Source organism: Petaurus breviceps, unplaced genomic scaffold, assembly GCF_028583685.1.
Source record: "Petaurus breviceps papuanus isolate PSGF00001 unplaced genomic scaffold, PetGlider_PUasm1.0 214, whole genome shotgun sequence".
NCBI lineage: Eukaryota > Metazoa > Chordata > Mammalia > Diprotodontia > Petauridae > Petaurus > Petaurus breviceps.
In genome coordinates, this window is record NW_027185863.1 from 9772769 (window position 1) to 9787768 (window position 15000).

At 40.8% G+C, this 15000-nt stretch overlaps 2 protein-coding genes across 2 annotated transcripts in view; one reads left to right on the forward strand and one right to left on the reverse strand.

Annotated features, from left to right (window-relative positions):
• The window catches only part of GAS6 (growth arrest specific 6), a 95997-nt gene that overhangs the window by 68063 nt on the left and 12934 nt on the right, over positions 1–15000 (forward strand). Inside the window, exons 8-11 of the mRNA XM_069094060.1 lie at positions 928–1049; positions 2429–2547; positions 2931–3120; positions 12880–13044. Of these exons, the coding sequence (XP_068950161.1) occupies positions 928–1049; positions 2429–2547; positions 2931–3120; positions 12880–13044 (596 nt within the window). The remainder of the gene's footprint in view (positions 1–927; positions 1050–2428; positions 2548–2930; positions 3121–12879; positions 13045–15000) is intronic.
• Positions 1–15000, reverse strand: part of TMEM255B (transmembrane protein 255B) — a 195641-nt gene that overhangs the window by 18455 nt on the left and 162186 nt on the right. The window lies entirely within an intron of this gene.

Below are 15000 nucleotides of genomic sequence, written 5' to 3' on the forward strand. Positions count from 1 at the left end.
TTTGAGACACTGTGCAGCTGTAAGAAATGAACTTAGGAAAAGGGAATGGAGAGTTGGGGTTGGGACCAAAAGATTTCCTATTGGGGGAGAAAAGACCCTCCAGGATTCATAATTCTGCCCCCTTTCCCCAGCCAAACTCATATTTTCCAGATCTTTTTTGATTACTCCATTCAAAGATGAAAACAATTACATGTATACAGACATGTATTAATGAAAACACACTCTGGCACACCTATTCCATGTGCATATATGTAGAAAGTATCAGTGTGTTCTATGGACAAATATAAACCGGTAAGAATCTCTAAATATTCAAGACTCTATTTGGGGTGAATGACTGACTGAGTATGGAATGGGTATTGTATCTTCTTGCTGAGTCTCAACTATACTATCCAGGAGTTGAAACAATGATTATTCCTAACTGCTCCTCCCTTACACACACACACACACACACACACACACACACACACACAGAGTTGGGCAATATTTTCTCTTTCACAATTGTGGACCAGCATTAAAAGCAAGGTTTAAAAGGCAACAATGAAAATCGGGGATCCCTCCCCCTTCCTACCACTGAAGAGGCTCCCCTCCAATAGTAACCCTCTTTCCCAGCACTCATCTAAGCTCTGATTATATGGTTTCCCAAGATGCCCGTGATACAAATATATCTCCAAATTAATTGTAAATCTTGAAGTAGGGTAAATCACAATGTGTGAATTGCTCAAATTTTCTCTTTTAAAAACGGACCCTTGGATAAGTTTCTTTTGTCACTTTTAAAATAAAAAGCTAAAAAGAAGGAATAAGGACATACTAACTACCCAATGCCCGTGACCAGCTCCTTGTTGCTTAGCTTGCATTTTAGGGACTCTTTTGTTTCAACAAGCGCCAATACCTCTTTATCTTCCCTGCCTCCCCTTTTGTGGCATGCAGATGTGAATGAATGTGAAGAAAAACTCTGTGAACAGACCTGTGTCAATTCTCCTGGGAGTTACGCTTGTCACTGTGATGGCAGAGGGGGAGTAAAACTGTCCCATGACATGAACACTTGCGAGGTACCTTTCACTTCAATACTTATGCAATGAAAAGCTCACCCCAGACTCAACCTCCTGAACTCCAGATACACAAATGGCCTTATGAGAAGGGTTCATCATCTCGAGAATTTTTTTCTTTAAAACGAACAAGTGGCCAAACTTTTTACCTAAGTTGAATTATAGTGCATACTTAACTCTACTTGTAAATGTCAAGAGAGATGGTCTGCAATCCCTCTGCCTCTGTCGAAGGCTGTAGGTCCTGTATTCATTGTAAATATATGGAAGCTTGGGATAAGACCTGCTTCTGCACTAATAATAATGTTTGGTTGTATTTGCAGGATCACCATGGTAACCATGAGCTTGAACAACTGACCAGTACAGTTAGTTGTGGACCCAAAAGTGTGACACATGCGAATATGCATTTTCTCCTAAATCTGTTACTCTTATTCGGGAAGCTAGTCTGTTAGAGAAGGCTTCAGTTACACATGTATGTAATTAAGTGCTGGACAATCACACACCTCCATGGGCTGACTTTATGCACAGCTTTTGCTGTTTACCTGATGCCTCTGAGTAAAGCCTGGTCAAGTAATTACATTTCGCCTTAAAAAAGAAAGAAGAAATGAAAAAGCAAAATACTTCCAGATGAAACAAACAAGTTGTGTGGATTTCTATAGCTATAAGATACTGCATTTTAAAAAAAGATACTGTAGTTATAGTTATAAGATAACATATGATTTCTGCAATCTATAACCAAGTTGGGGAGGCAGTGGACACCAGACTGACTCACAGCGATGGTTGCAGTGGCACAGCATAAAGTGCTGGGGCTTGAGTCAGATCTGGCTTCAGATACTTTTAGCTGTGTGACCCTGGGCAAGTCACTTAACCTCTATCTGCCTCAGTTTCCTCATCTGTAAAATGGGGATAATATCACCCACCTACCTCCAAGGTGGTTGTGAGGATCAAACTGAGATATTAATTATAAAGCAGTTAGCATAGTAAGCATTATATCAATGTTAGTTTATTATTATTATTATTAATACTTTTTCCCTGATTTTCTTACAAAGCTGCAAATTATCATTCTGTTGGTGAATAGTGACTCAAGAGCCCATTATTGATCTGGCAAAGACTTCTTTGTGGCCCTTGCTTAATATCCCTACCACCCCCATTCTTCTCCTGGCATAGTACAGTGAGAACTATATTCTCCTAAGAGTCAGGAGAACTGGGATCCCAGTTGTGCACCCATTAGCTATATGTAAGTCATCTCTCCTGGTTTAATTTCCTTATTCATAAAAGGAGGTGTTTGGACTAAGTCTAAGGATTCCTTCTAGCTCTTAATTCTCTAATTTTGAAAACAGTAGGTTTCCTTTGTCTGTGACTGACAATGACTTTCTTTTTGACAGGACATATTGCCTTGTATTTCTTTTGATGTGGCCAAAAGCGTGAAATCTTTATATCTGGGTCGAATGTCCAATGGGGCCCCGGTGATCAGGCTACGTTTCAAAAGGCTGCATCCCACAAGGTGAGGATATGCCATGAGTGAATATTTTAATCTGTCTCTTTATTCCAGACGCAAGTGGCGATACTGTGTTAAAGGGTCATTGATTGTAGGAGCCTCCCCAAAAATTAGTGAAACCATCAGACCCTCAAGTTATTGCCCTCAAAATGAAAAAGAAATTCTTGTTATGCTGAGGGGTTCTACCTTTCATGGGTTTCTTAGAACACTTGAGGGGCTATTTAGGCAGTAGCCAGGTCTATATTTAGTCATGAATTTTTTTTTGTACCATTGTGAGCACTGAACTGTATTCTAAATGTGAGAATTTGAGCTGTCAGGAAGGAAACAAACATTCAGTAGTTATGACCTCTGCATAATTCTAATTTGTTTCTTGACACCCTCATGATCAGAGTTGTGGCTGAATTCGACTTTAGAACCTTTGATCCTGAAGGTATCATTTTCTTTGCCGGAGGCCGTCAAGACAACACATGGATCATGTTGGCTCTGCGGGCTGGGAGATTGGAACTGCAGCTGAAATACAACGGCATAGGGAGAGTCACCAGCAGTGGACCAATCATTAACCATGGCGTGTGGCAAACGGTAAGTACATGCTCTTTGTTTGGCTTGCCATTGGTTAGGTTCTCCAAAATGCTGCCCTTCATGGTGGGTGGAAGCACCACCTCCCCATAGCAGCCACTGTGGAGTCATTGTCATTGCTAGTTTCTTGGAATTAGTGGCTTGGCATTGCGGCAGCTCACCCCAGGGAAATGTATCGAGATTTTTTTTTTGCTTTTTGGAGGGCAATTGGGGTTAAGTGACTTGCCCAAGGTCACACGGCTGGTTTTTGTGTTAAGTGTCTGAGGCTGGATTTGAACTCAGGTCCTCCTGACTCCAGGGCTGGTGCTCCATTCACTGTGCTACCTATCTGCCCTGTATCAAGATTTCTAAAGTGCCCACAATTGTGGGACAGAATCATGTGAGAAACAAAGAACCCCTTAATCTTGCCCACATTCTTCCTCAACATACCTGGACCGTATATCCTCACCTTAGCCTCTTAGAATCCTTAGCTTCATTCAAGCCTCAACCCCAGGGCCACCTCCTATAAACAGCCTCCTCTGATCCCCTTAGCTGGTAGTGCCCACTCAATACATCCTCAAATTATTTTGCGTTCATTTATCTCTTTACATGTTGCATCAGCTCACTAGAATGTAAGCTCTTTAATGGCTGGATTTTGTCTTCTATGAGTATCTCAAATACCTAGTAAGGTACCTTACACTTAGTAGTTTCTTAATAAATGAATTGCTTGACATTCACAATGTGACTTTTCAGTATCATCTTCCATACATGCATTAATTATGAATTTTTTTCTTTTAAATTTATTTACTTTTAGTTTACAACATTCAGTTCCACAAGTTTTTGAGTTCCAGATTTTCTCCCCCTTTTTCTTGTCCCCCCTCCACCCCTATGGTGGCATGCAATCCTATATATACCTCCACATTAAACATTGGTCAAGTTGTTTTGGAATTTTTTTTTTGAGAGGGGAAGGCAAGGCAATTGGGGTTAAGTGACTTGCCCAAGGTCACACAGCTAATAAGTGTGTCAAGTATCTGAGACTGAATTTGAACTCGGGTCCTCCTGATTCCAGAGCTGGTGCTTTATTCACTACGCCACCTAGCTGCCCCAACATTAGTCAAGTTGTAAAGAAGAATTATAACCAATGGAATGAATAACAAGAAAGAAGAAATATTTTTAAAGCAGAAATAAACCTATTCATGGTTCAATACTTATTCATGCACAGATATAAATATTCCTGGTTATTTTTGTGTATGCAAATACAAGTTAAGTTTTTTGATCCCACTGGAGTTAGACTGCTACCTCTCAATTGCATCATGAGATTTTTAGTCTAGGTAGATAGTATGAAATTTCCTTAGGTACAGCTTTCCTGGCAAGAGATAGGAATTCTTGTAATTGTAAGAAAACACGGGTCAATTTGGTCATTGCAAAGTGGTGTCCTTTTTAACAGTAGTTTTTTTTTTCTTAAAAAAAAAAAAGGGAAACCTACCCCTAACCCTTAAAAATAAGGTAATATGGAAAATTTCACTCTGAACTGTATTCATAAAGACATTGTAGACATTTGGTAATATTTCCATCCCATCAAGTAATGTCTCATTCCCTTCCTGACCTCTTAAAGTAACAAGTATCACCAAAGCAACAGGAAGGGTGTGTTTCAGCAAAGTTGCAGATAAAAATGAAGGGCATCGAGGAACTATATTACTCTCGAGGAACCGGAGTTTCTGAAAAGTGAGGGCTTTACTGCTCTGTAGGTGTCTGAAACACTGTTCGATCCACAGTCCCTTGGCCAAAGGCATCAGTGTAACCGAGAGTGGGGAGCCTGGGGATGGACCAGGGATCAGATAGCTCTTGGGAAAGTGTAACAGAATGTATCTGATCTGATGGATCCTCACCCACTGCTGAGTCACAGCTGCCACCACCCCAGCACAAATAAACTGGTTTCACTATTTTGTTTGGGAGTGTTTGGGAGCCAGTTTAGAGGAACCAGATCCCATTCAGGAGGACAAAGACAGTCGATTTAGACCCTCCAGGTTCAGAAAAACCAAATGACTATACGTTAAAAGTGAAAGTGTTGCATTTAGTTCTTTTACTAAAACCTAAAGGAGATGGGTAAAACTGCTTGACACACTTCTCAAAGTAGAGTGCTAGGTCTGAAGTCAGAAAGATCTGAGCTCAAATCCAGCCTCAGAGACTTACAAGCTGTATGATCCTAAGCAAATCATAATCCCTCTTTCCCTCGGTTTCCTCATTTGTAGACTAAAAGCGTTGGACCCCAATGTCTTCTAAGATCCCTTTCAGTTCTAAATCTATGACTCTGATTCTTATCCATGTTTTCCCATCCATCTTTTGTAGAGAACCTGCCCTTACATGCTAGAGGCCTGTCTCTTATTCTTTAGTATCTTGGGCTACCAGTATATCACTTGGACTATCTCTTATTTTCTTCTTTTTATTTTTTTAGAAATACATTTATTTATTTATTGACTTTTAGTTTACAACATTCAGTTCCACAATTCCTTGAGTTCCCTCCCATAGTGGCATGCAATCCAATACAGGTACCACAGATACCTTCACATTAACCATTAGTCAAGTTGTAAAGAATTATAACCAATAGAATGAACAATGAGAAAGAAGGAACAAAACAAAGCAAAAAAGAGAGAAAGGAGTAGTTTGCTTCAATCTACATTCAGACTCTGCAGTTCTTTCTCTGGATGTGGATAACCCCTTCCATCATGAGTCTTTTGGAATTGTCTTATAGCATTGTATTGCTGTATCTCTTATTTTTGAGAGCTGACTGGCACACTTCTTTTTTGTCTTTTTGGAGGGGGGAAAGACAGGGCAATTGGGGTTAAGTGACTTGCCCAAGGTCACATGGCTAGTTTTTGTGTTAAGTGTCTGAGGTCTCATTTGAACTCAGCTCCTCCTGATTCCAAGGCTGGTGCTCTATTCACTGTGCCACCTATCAGTCCCAGCACACTTCTTTTTGAAGTGACCCATGTCCTTGATACTGTCTAATATGCCACTTCTTACATATAGGTTTGAGTTGGCAACATGCTTTACTGTTCTACATAATAATAGCTAACATTTATAAAGCACTTACTATGTGCCATGTTAAGCATGTTATCATCTCATTTGACCCTCACAAAAATCCTGAGAGGTCAGTAAGTAGGTGCTATTATTATCCCCATTGTACAGATGAGGAAACCAAGGCAGATAGAGGTTAAGTAACTTGCTTAGGGTCACACAGCTAATAGGTATCTGAGGCTGGATTTGAACTCAGGTCTTCTTGACTCCAGACCTGACTCTTTGTCCACTGCACCATCTAGTTGCCTCTACACCCACAGGGTGGGTTTCATCATAATGCTATTAAGGCAGTGCTAATCACTGTGCTAGCCCAGAGTCCCTAGTTCCCTTCAGATCCATAAGCTAGTTTCCCTCTGAACTCTGAATCCCTCTGAACTTTAACTAAGGAAGAGAGGGGAGTCAGGTAAGGGGATGGTGGTTAAGTGGAAGTTCTGCTGTCTGTAAAACTGCTGTGGCAGGAAAGGGAGAAAGCCAGAGCAGTATTGAGGTGAGAGGGTGCTCCTTGAGAAGAGGTTACCCAGCAACAACAGAAGAAGGGTCCTGCCACAGAAGACACCCACGGGGTTAGGGAATAAGAAAGAATGGCTCAGGCAGAAGTGGGGCAAGACAGCAGAGGGTGTTGCCATAGAAAGGGCATCCATAATTGGGTTCCTAAGCTAAAAACTGCCTGTCAGGCACTGAGTAATCCCACCCATCTGTTAACTTCAGCACTTTAGGATACTCTTCTGTGTTAAGTAGTCTTCAATGTTATCTAAGTTCCAAGTTTACATTCATTTGTTAGTAGCCTGCCTTCCCATGGGAGGATCACTGTTAATAAGAGAGTGAATGAATGAATTCCTTTTTCCATTCACCTGGCTCAAATAGTTACTTATTCTGGCAAGTAGGGGAGCAGCTAATTCAAGATTGGTTTAAAAAAGAAAAGAAAAGGAATAGGCTGTGGGTGTTTATGGACTGGAATGCCAGCAATATCTTGGCCTGGATCTAATTCTTATTTGTCTAACCTTATGTAGATAATATGTATTTCAGCACTCATTGGGTAGATGTTTGTGGCCATAATAAAGTAAAATGATGATTGACAGAAGAAACTGCTCAGTAAAGGGTGCTTTTTCCTACTTAGTGTAATGGAAAGAACACTGGATTTAGCTAAGAAGGACTGGATTTCAAGCCCAGCTCCTGTTTGGAAGTTTTATGTTTAGAAAGACCAAAGTACTATATAATGTAAGGGAGAATGGTGCATTAAAACCCATATGAGTTCTATGTTCCCTTTTCTTTTCTTATTCTCCTTTTGACACTCTGCAATTTGGCTTTTGATTTCATTGATCAACTGAAAATATACAACCAAAGTTGCCAATAATCTCCTAATCACCAAATCTAAGGACTTCACCTCCGTCCTCACCCTCCTTGGCCTGCCTGTCACATTTGACACAGCCAAACAGCCCCTTCCCCTAGATACTTTCTCTTCTCAGGGTCTTTAGGGCACTCTTCTCTCCTGGTCCTTCTGCCTGTACAATTGTTATGTCTCAATCTCCTTTGCACATTCATCATCCAAGTCCTACCCACTAACTGTGGGTGAATCCCAAGACTCTGTCCTTTGCTTTTCTTCTTTCTTTTCTATTCTCTCCCCATTAGCTCACATGATTTCAATGATTATCTCTATGCACATGACCTTCAGGTCTATTTATCTATTTCTTCTCTTTCTCTCCTTAGTTCTAATCCCATATCACTAATTGCCCATTCAATATTTCAAAATGAATGTTCTGCAGGCATCTCAAACTCAACATGTCCAAAACAGAATTCATTATCCTCACTCCACCCCCTACCCTCACAGAGCCACCCATATTCAGAATTTCCCTACTGCTTTCGAGGGTACTACCATCCTTTGAGACACCTGGGTTTGCAACCTCATTGTTATTCTCACTGGTTCCCTCACCTCACATAATGGATCAGTTGCCCAATCTTGCCATTGCTTTCTCCATAACATACCTCATGTACGTTCTCTCCAAATCCTCATCAGTTTTGATCTGAACTATTGCTCACCTGAAACTTCCTATTTCATTTCCTCTCTTCAATCGTCTGCCCACTCTACTATGCCCTTTACATAGCTGCCAAAATGATTTTCCAAAAGGGCAAGTCTGATTCATGTTGCCTCTACCCTGCTGCCTTATTCTGCAAACCCCAGTAGTACTCCCCATGGTTTCAGGATACAAGTATAAACACATTTAAAGCTTTTCAAAATATAGCTGCGTTCTACTTTGCAGGCTTTTTACGCTTTACCCCCTTGCTCACTCTCTGCAATCTGTTCTTACTGTCCTATCATAATATTCAGTTGTGTTTTCTGTTACACAGGCTGCTCTGTCTCCCACCTCCATGCCTTTGTACAAGTCGTCTCCCTTAAATGTCACCTTCTTCATGCGGCTTTTCCTGGCGCCTCCCTCCCAGCCAATAGTGCGCCTCCTCCGAAAACTACTTTGTATTTTATGTATACTTGTAAATGTAAACCTTGTCTTTGCCATTAGAACATAACCTCTTTGCAGAGGGGTTAGTTTTATATTTTGTCTTTGTACCCCAGCACTTGGCAGAGGGCCTAGCAATATAGTGAGTGCTTAATAAATGCTTCCTGATTGACTGACAAATCTAGCCTTGTTAGACAGGAGCTTCTCAGCTCCTGTTCACTCTGGATCCAGGCAGACTTCAGAATGGTGACAGTAGGGGTGGCCAGGTAGCACAGCGAGTAAGAGCACCAGCTCCAGTGTCGGGATGACCTGGGAATTGAATCCCGGGCTCAGACACTTAGCACCCACCCAGAAACACCTGGCCGTGTAACCTTGAGCAAGTTACTTAACCCCAATTGCTTAGGGGTGGCCAGGTGGCTCAGAGAGTAAGAGCACTGGCTCCAGTGTTGGGATGACCTGGGGATCAAATCCGGGCTCAGATACTTAGCACCACACCCAGAAATAACTGGCCGTGTAACCTTGAGCAAGTTACTTAATCCTGATTGCTTAAAAAAAAAGAATGATGACAGTAAAGGCCATAGATGGGGGGGTCGTATTACTTCATTCTCAATGGCGGCAGGTTGAGACAAGGTGGGGGGAAAACACTGATCCACCCCTACAGTCTCCCAGCATTCCACCTTCCTCATTCCACAAATCCATGCTTACTGACCAGTGCTCATTTGATTTAAAGAGAGGCAGACAAGGAAGGCATCATGCCAATAGCAGACTCATAAGTTCACATTAACTTTGGTTATATCATGATGTGTCAGCACAGAGCAGGTGTAGTGTGATGTTTACAGGTTAAGCTCAAATGTTTATATTATCTATGGCTGTTTAATGATGCACAAGCACAGTGGGGCTGTTTATGGGCCATGATCCTGGAACTTGTATCTTAAAAAACAAAACAGATCCATATCACCTTACACACAAACCTAAGTTTCAGTTTTCTCCACTATGAAATGAGGGGATGGGATGGAATACAATTGTATAAATAGGAGATGACAGGATAGATAGAATAGGATTGGACAGATGGGCTAAGATGGGATAGAGTAAGGAGGATGAGACAAGATAGATAGAATTAGATAGCACAGGAGAAATGAGATAGGACAGGATAGGTAGGGTTAGATAGGATAAGACAGGGGGGGCTCCTCCAGCTCTAATTCTATGATCCCCAACTCTAGAGGTCAGGTGGTCACACCTGCTCTTCTGGGACCTCTAAATGGGCAAATGATGTGGGATCTTGACCTGGAGACCTCTTTGGAGTAGTCCTTGGGGTTTGATACTGAATTATATTTCAGCACCTTTCCTAGGATGAATCTGAATCACTCTATTAGCCTTGGAATTGACTTGATCTCTTTGGTGAATCTCAGGACAAAGAATGTCCAAGAACAGGTCAAATATTTGGGAATCTGCTCCCGTTTTCTATTAGGTCTTTGTCTCTAGAAATGGCTTTTTGTAACTGAGGGAGGGAGACAAAGTTACCAAACACACTGTCTAATCTGGGTCTTCTTAAATTTTTAACACTCATGACCCCTTGAATACTTTTTTTTTTTTTTTTTGCTTTTTGGAGGACAGTTGGGGTTAAGTGATTTGCCTAAGGTCACACAGCTAATTTTTGTGTTAAGTGTCTGAGGTCAGACTTGAACTCAGGTCCTCCTAACTCCAGGGCCTGTGCTCTATTCACTGGGCCACCTAGCCGCCCCTTAAACTAAGCATTTCTTTTTTTTTAGAGGGCAGTTGGGGTTAAGTGACTTGCCCAAGGTCACACAGCTAGTAAATTAAGTGTCTGAGGCTGGATTTGAACTCAGGTCCTCCTGACTCCAGGGCCGGTGCTCTATTCACTGTGCCACCTAGCCGCCCCTCCTCCCCGACCCCCCCAGTACTTCCTAAACTTTGGGTCACAACCCCATATGGATCCACTCTAATCCATGGGTGAGGAACCTGCAGCCTCAACAGCACACATGGCCCTCTATGTCCTCAAGTGCATCCCTTTGGTTGAATCCAACTCCAGACCACATGTGGCCTTGAGGCCACAGGCTCCCCACCTCTTCAGTGTAATCTATATCCATCAATCCTATGATCCTCATGGTATGGGCTTTGCTATGGGCACTTTCCAAAACTGCAGTTTATACTACAGAAGTGCATCAAAATCGCTTTTTGGAGCGATAGTTAAGGCAATAGCAGAGTCACTATCACTATCCAGAGTGGGCTGTGGTTTTAAATCTAGTTATCTCAGCTATAACGCCTAATTTGATACATCTCATCTCATTCCAGTTGGGCCCCTCACCAGCTGTGTAACATTGGGCAGACCACTTAACCTCCAGGGGCCGCAGTTTTCTTATCCGTTATACAAGGTGCTAAAGTACAGGGTCTTTAAGGCCCCTGCCAATTCTTGATGCTATGGATATGCTGCTATTATTGTCATCATTAATTTAATTTTATAATTTTTTTTTTAATAAAATGAAACCTTGCAAAATCTAAGGCCTTGACAAGGGATAAGTCCCAAATGCATCCAAGATTCTAGTGTCTAGCATGGTAGAATCGGACGAAGCCTAGACTTGTAATCAGAGGACTTGGGTCCAGGTCTTGGCACTTAACCTTTTTGGGCCTCATAGAAGAATGGGGGAAGAGAGAAGGGGGAGTGGGAAGGAAAGACATAATAGCTCTATTCACCAATTTGAATGGCTGTCATGTGTAAAAGAGATTCAGCTTGCTCTGTTTAGCCCTAGAGGGCAGAATTAGAAGCAATGGGAGGAAGTTGCCAAGGGAGAAATTTAGGCTTGATATATGGAAAAACTTCTCAACAATTTCTTGTTGTTCAATCGTTTTCAGTTGTGTCCAACTCTTCATGACCTCATTTGGGGTTTTCTTGGCAAAGATCCTGGAGTGGTTTGCTATTTCCTCCTCCAGCCCATTTTATAGATGAGGAAACTTAGGCAAAGAGGGGTAGATGACTCCCTCAGCCAGCACTAACTCGACATAACTAGAAGTGTCTGAAGCCAGACACTAAAGTCTTTCTGACTCCAGGCTTGGCACTGTCCACTGTGCTACTGAGCTGCCCTATGAATATAGGTTGTCCACAGAAAACTGAACTTGCCCAGATTGATCTCCCATGCTATTCAGCAAAAGACTAGGCTGCCTTCCCCAGCAGCAGTGGGTTTGTTCTCAGGGAATGCACACTCATTTTCACAAAAGGATAACATTTGAGGTCACCTGTTCCCAACCTTTCACTTGTAAGAGGTTAAATTAAATGACTTAATCGAAGTTGCATAGGGAATAGGTGGCAGAGATATAAACCAGCTCCTTTAACTCTGAATTTCTATTGTATTTAATAAATATTGTATTTAATATTATACTTAATTTCTATTATATTTCTATTTTATTGTATTTATTCACTGTATTTAAGCTCAATATAAGTATGAAGGTACATACTTCAAAATCATTATTGTCTGGACAACCTGGTGATAATGACCTCAGAACTTATCTAGGCTGATCCTTAGATGAAATCCACACAGGCCATGTCTGGGCACATAGTTTCCTATGACTTGGCAGAGCTTATCCTTTACTTAACACTGAGGACTAGCCCCAGGTGGATTTACCAAAATAAAACCTTGGATTGGTTTGTGTACGTGTGTCTTCTAATTCCTGGGTCATGTATTGTAGCTTCAGAGAGCCAGAAAGGATAAAGAACATTCTGTCCACCCAGAGGGGAGAAGGGAAAGCAGATCTCACTCTTAGTTGCTCCAAAGGATGTTTGTTATACACGAAAGTCAAGTTCTGCCTGAGATCTTAAAAGAGAGAAAAACCACATTGCAAATATATTTGTGTCTCCTAACCTTTGTCTGATGCCTTTGACATTTAGACATCAGTCTGTTTGTTCTTTAGATGCATCCAGGATCTAAAAAATGGACCTTTTGGTGGCCTGAAAGTTTATGTTGTAAATCTTGTCTCATTGTATTAAGCATGCATCATAACATTGGACAGACCCGCTGGTTCTTTTCACTTGACAGCACCAGCTTTTCTGAATTTCTCAAAACATTGACCTGGCTCATGGCAAAAATGCATATTGTTCCTTATGAACTTATTTTCCCTAACATAGAGGGGTCAGAGCAGCTGAAGTTTTGAGTCATAATAGAATTGAGCTTCTCTCTTCTCCTCTGGAGTTCAGTTGCCCCTCTCTGAAGGAAAATTCTCATCCTTTGTTCTCCCACAGATTTCCGTTGAGGAGGTGGAGAGAAATATTGTGATCAAGGTTAACAGTGATGCTGTTATGAAAATAGCAGTCTCTGGGGAACTCTTTCAGTTGTACCGAGGACTGTATCAGCTGAACCTAACAGTGGGAGGCATTCCTTTTAAAGATAAATATCTCGTTCACCCGGTAAGTACCATCATTAATCACTGACTATTAATGAGTTATACAGTATGTCCTAGAGGCTGAGACTTGTGTTAGGTAGACACTTACCCTCCATCTGCCAGTGGGTAATATTAACTAAGGTTGGCAAAAGGAGAAGGAAAGGGAAAGGGAAAAGGAAAAGGTGAAAGCTATTTCACTATTTCGAAAAGAAGACCTACATTCCTAATCATATGAGTTGGTCCTCACTCCTTTCTTTTTTTCAGGCTTAGCTTTTAGGGTAAAAGTCACTTAACATGAAAAGAAATTTTCTTTCTCTTTTCAAAAGAGAAATCAGCTTTATTGGACTGAAATTTGGGAGTGTGTTGGGAAGTTACTCATGTCAAAATTTCCCTAGAAATAATCTTGATGAGGAAATTTGAAGTGATCATTTTTCAAAGAGCCCCTTTCTCCCCTTCCCCACTCCCTACTTGTTTTGGGGGCAATGGACCCTCTACCTTGTTTTTTCCTTATCTCTAACGGAGCTTAGATAAATGACTAAGATCCTCATGAGTATGGGTTTAATTTCTATACCAAAAAAAGGAGGAAAAAGAAGCAGCAGCAGGAGCATGAGAACCTAGGGATGTCAAATTATGAAAGTTCTTGGCTACCTTCCCTCAGCTTTTGTTCTTCACAGGTGGTCACAGGGGAGGCATCTGAGGAATAAGGGAGTGTCAGCTCTTACATTCCCCTCCCAGGCCAGATTCATTCTTTCAAGGTCTCAAGTTCAACAGCAGTTGAGTCAGATCTCCTTGGCCTATTAATTTTAGAAATAAAGTAAATAGAAGGCAGCAAAATGAGTTGTATTGATTTGCCTAAGTCTAGGCTTACTGACATGGCTATCATTAGCATTAACAAGCCCTGAGTTGATCAGAATTTGCCTGGCGTAGTTTAAACAAAATAGCTTTAAGAATACCAGGGAACAGATACCAAGCACACAGTTATTTTTTAAATTATTTGTTACTATTGTATCTGGCCATATTTCTTTGAGGTAAGGACAGATGTTTTACTATCAGTTTTACAGATAAGAAAAGCAAAGTCCTGAACTTCAGATTGTATCACTTTTTGAACATGATTGATAGACCTTGGGAAAATCACATAAGGTTTCTAGGGCTCATTTTATTTTTTTGTTTGTTTAATTTTTAAAAAGAAATCTAGTTAAGCAAAATCCATTTTTCCTCCTTTCCACTTCTCACCCCCATTTAAAAAAGAAGAAAGAGAAAAACAAGATAGGCTCCAAGTGGATATATACCTTAGACATCAGGGTTGACATCATAAATAAATTAGAGGGACAAGAGGGGAATCTGCTTGTTAGATTTATAGATAGGGGAATAGCTCATGACCAAATAAGAATAGAGAGGCTTACAGAAGATAAAAATGGGCCTTATTTTCCTCAGGATTAAAATGAATGGGTTGAATTATATGCACTATAAATTTTTTTCCAGCTTTAAATGCTATTGTTCTTAGGGAATGTACACTCATTTTCACAAAAGGGTAGTATTTGAACTAGAAGAAACTTTAGAGGTCACCTGGTCCCAACCCCTCACCTTTAAAAGTGCCTAAGAGTGTCAAGATTTTTTCCAGTACTAATGAGTTGTATATAATTCCCTGATATAACACTGAGATTAAGACATATCAAGACATGTGATAGGCTTATCAAATTTATGGATAACACAAAGCTAAGAGAAATGTATTAGCTAATACAAATTACAGAATTGGGATCCCCCCAAAAAATCTGAGCAAGGTAGAATAATGCACTTTAGCTAACAAGATTACATTTAGTTGGAATAAATGCAAAACACTGTACTTGGATTCAAAAAATCAATTGCACACATACTGGATGGGAGATATGGAATATGACTAGAAAGTCTGGAAGACTATAAGTACAATATTAATAAACTGAGATAGTAGCTCAAAAGGCTAATAAGGATTTAGGACAAAAGC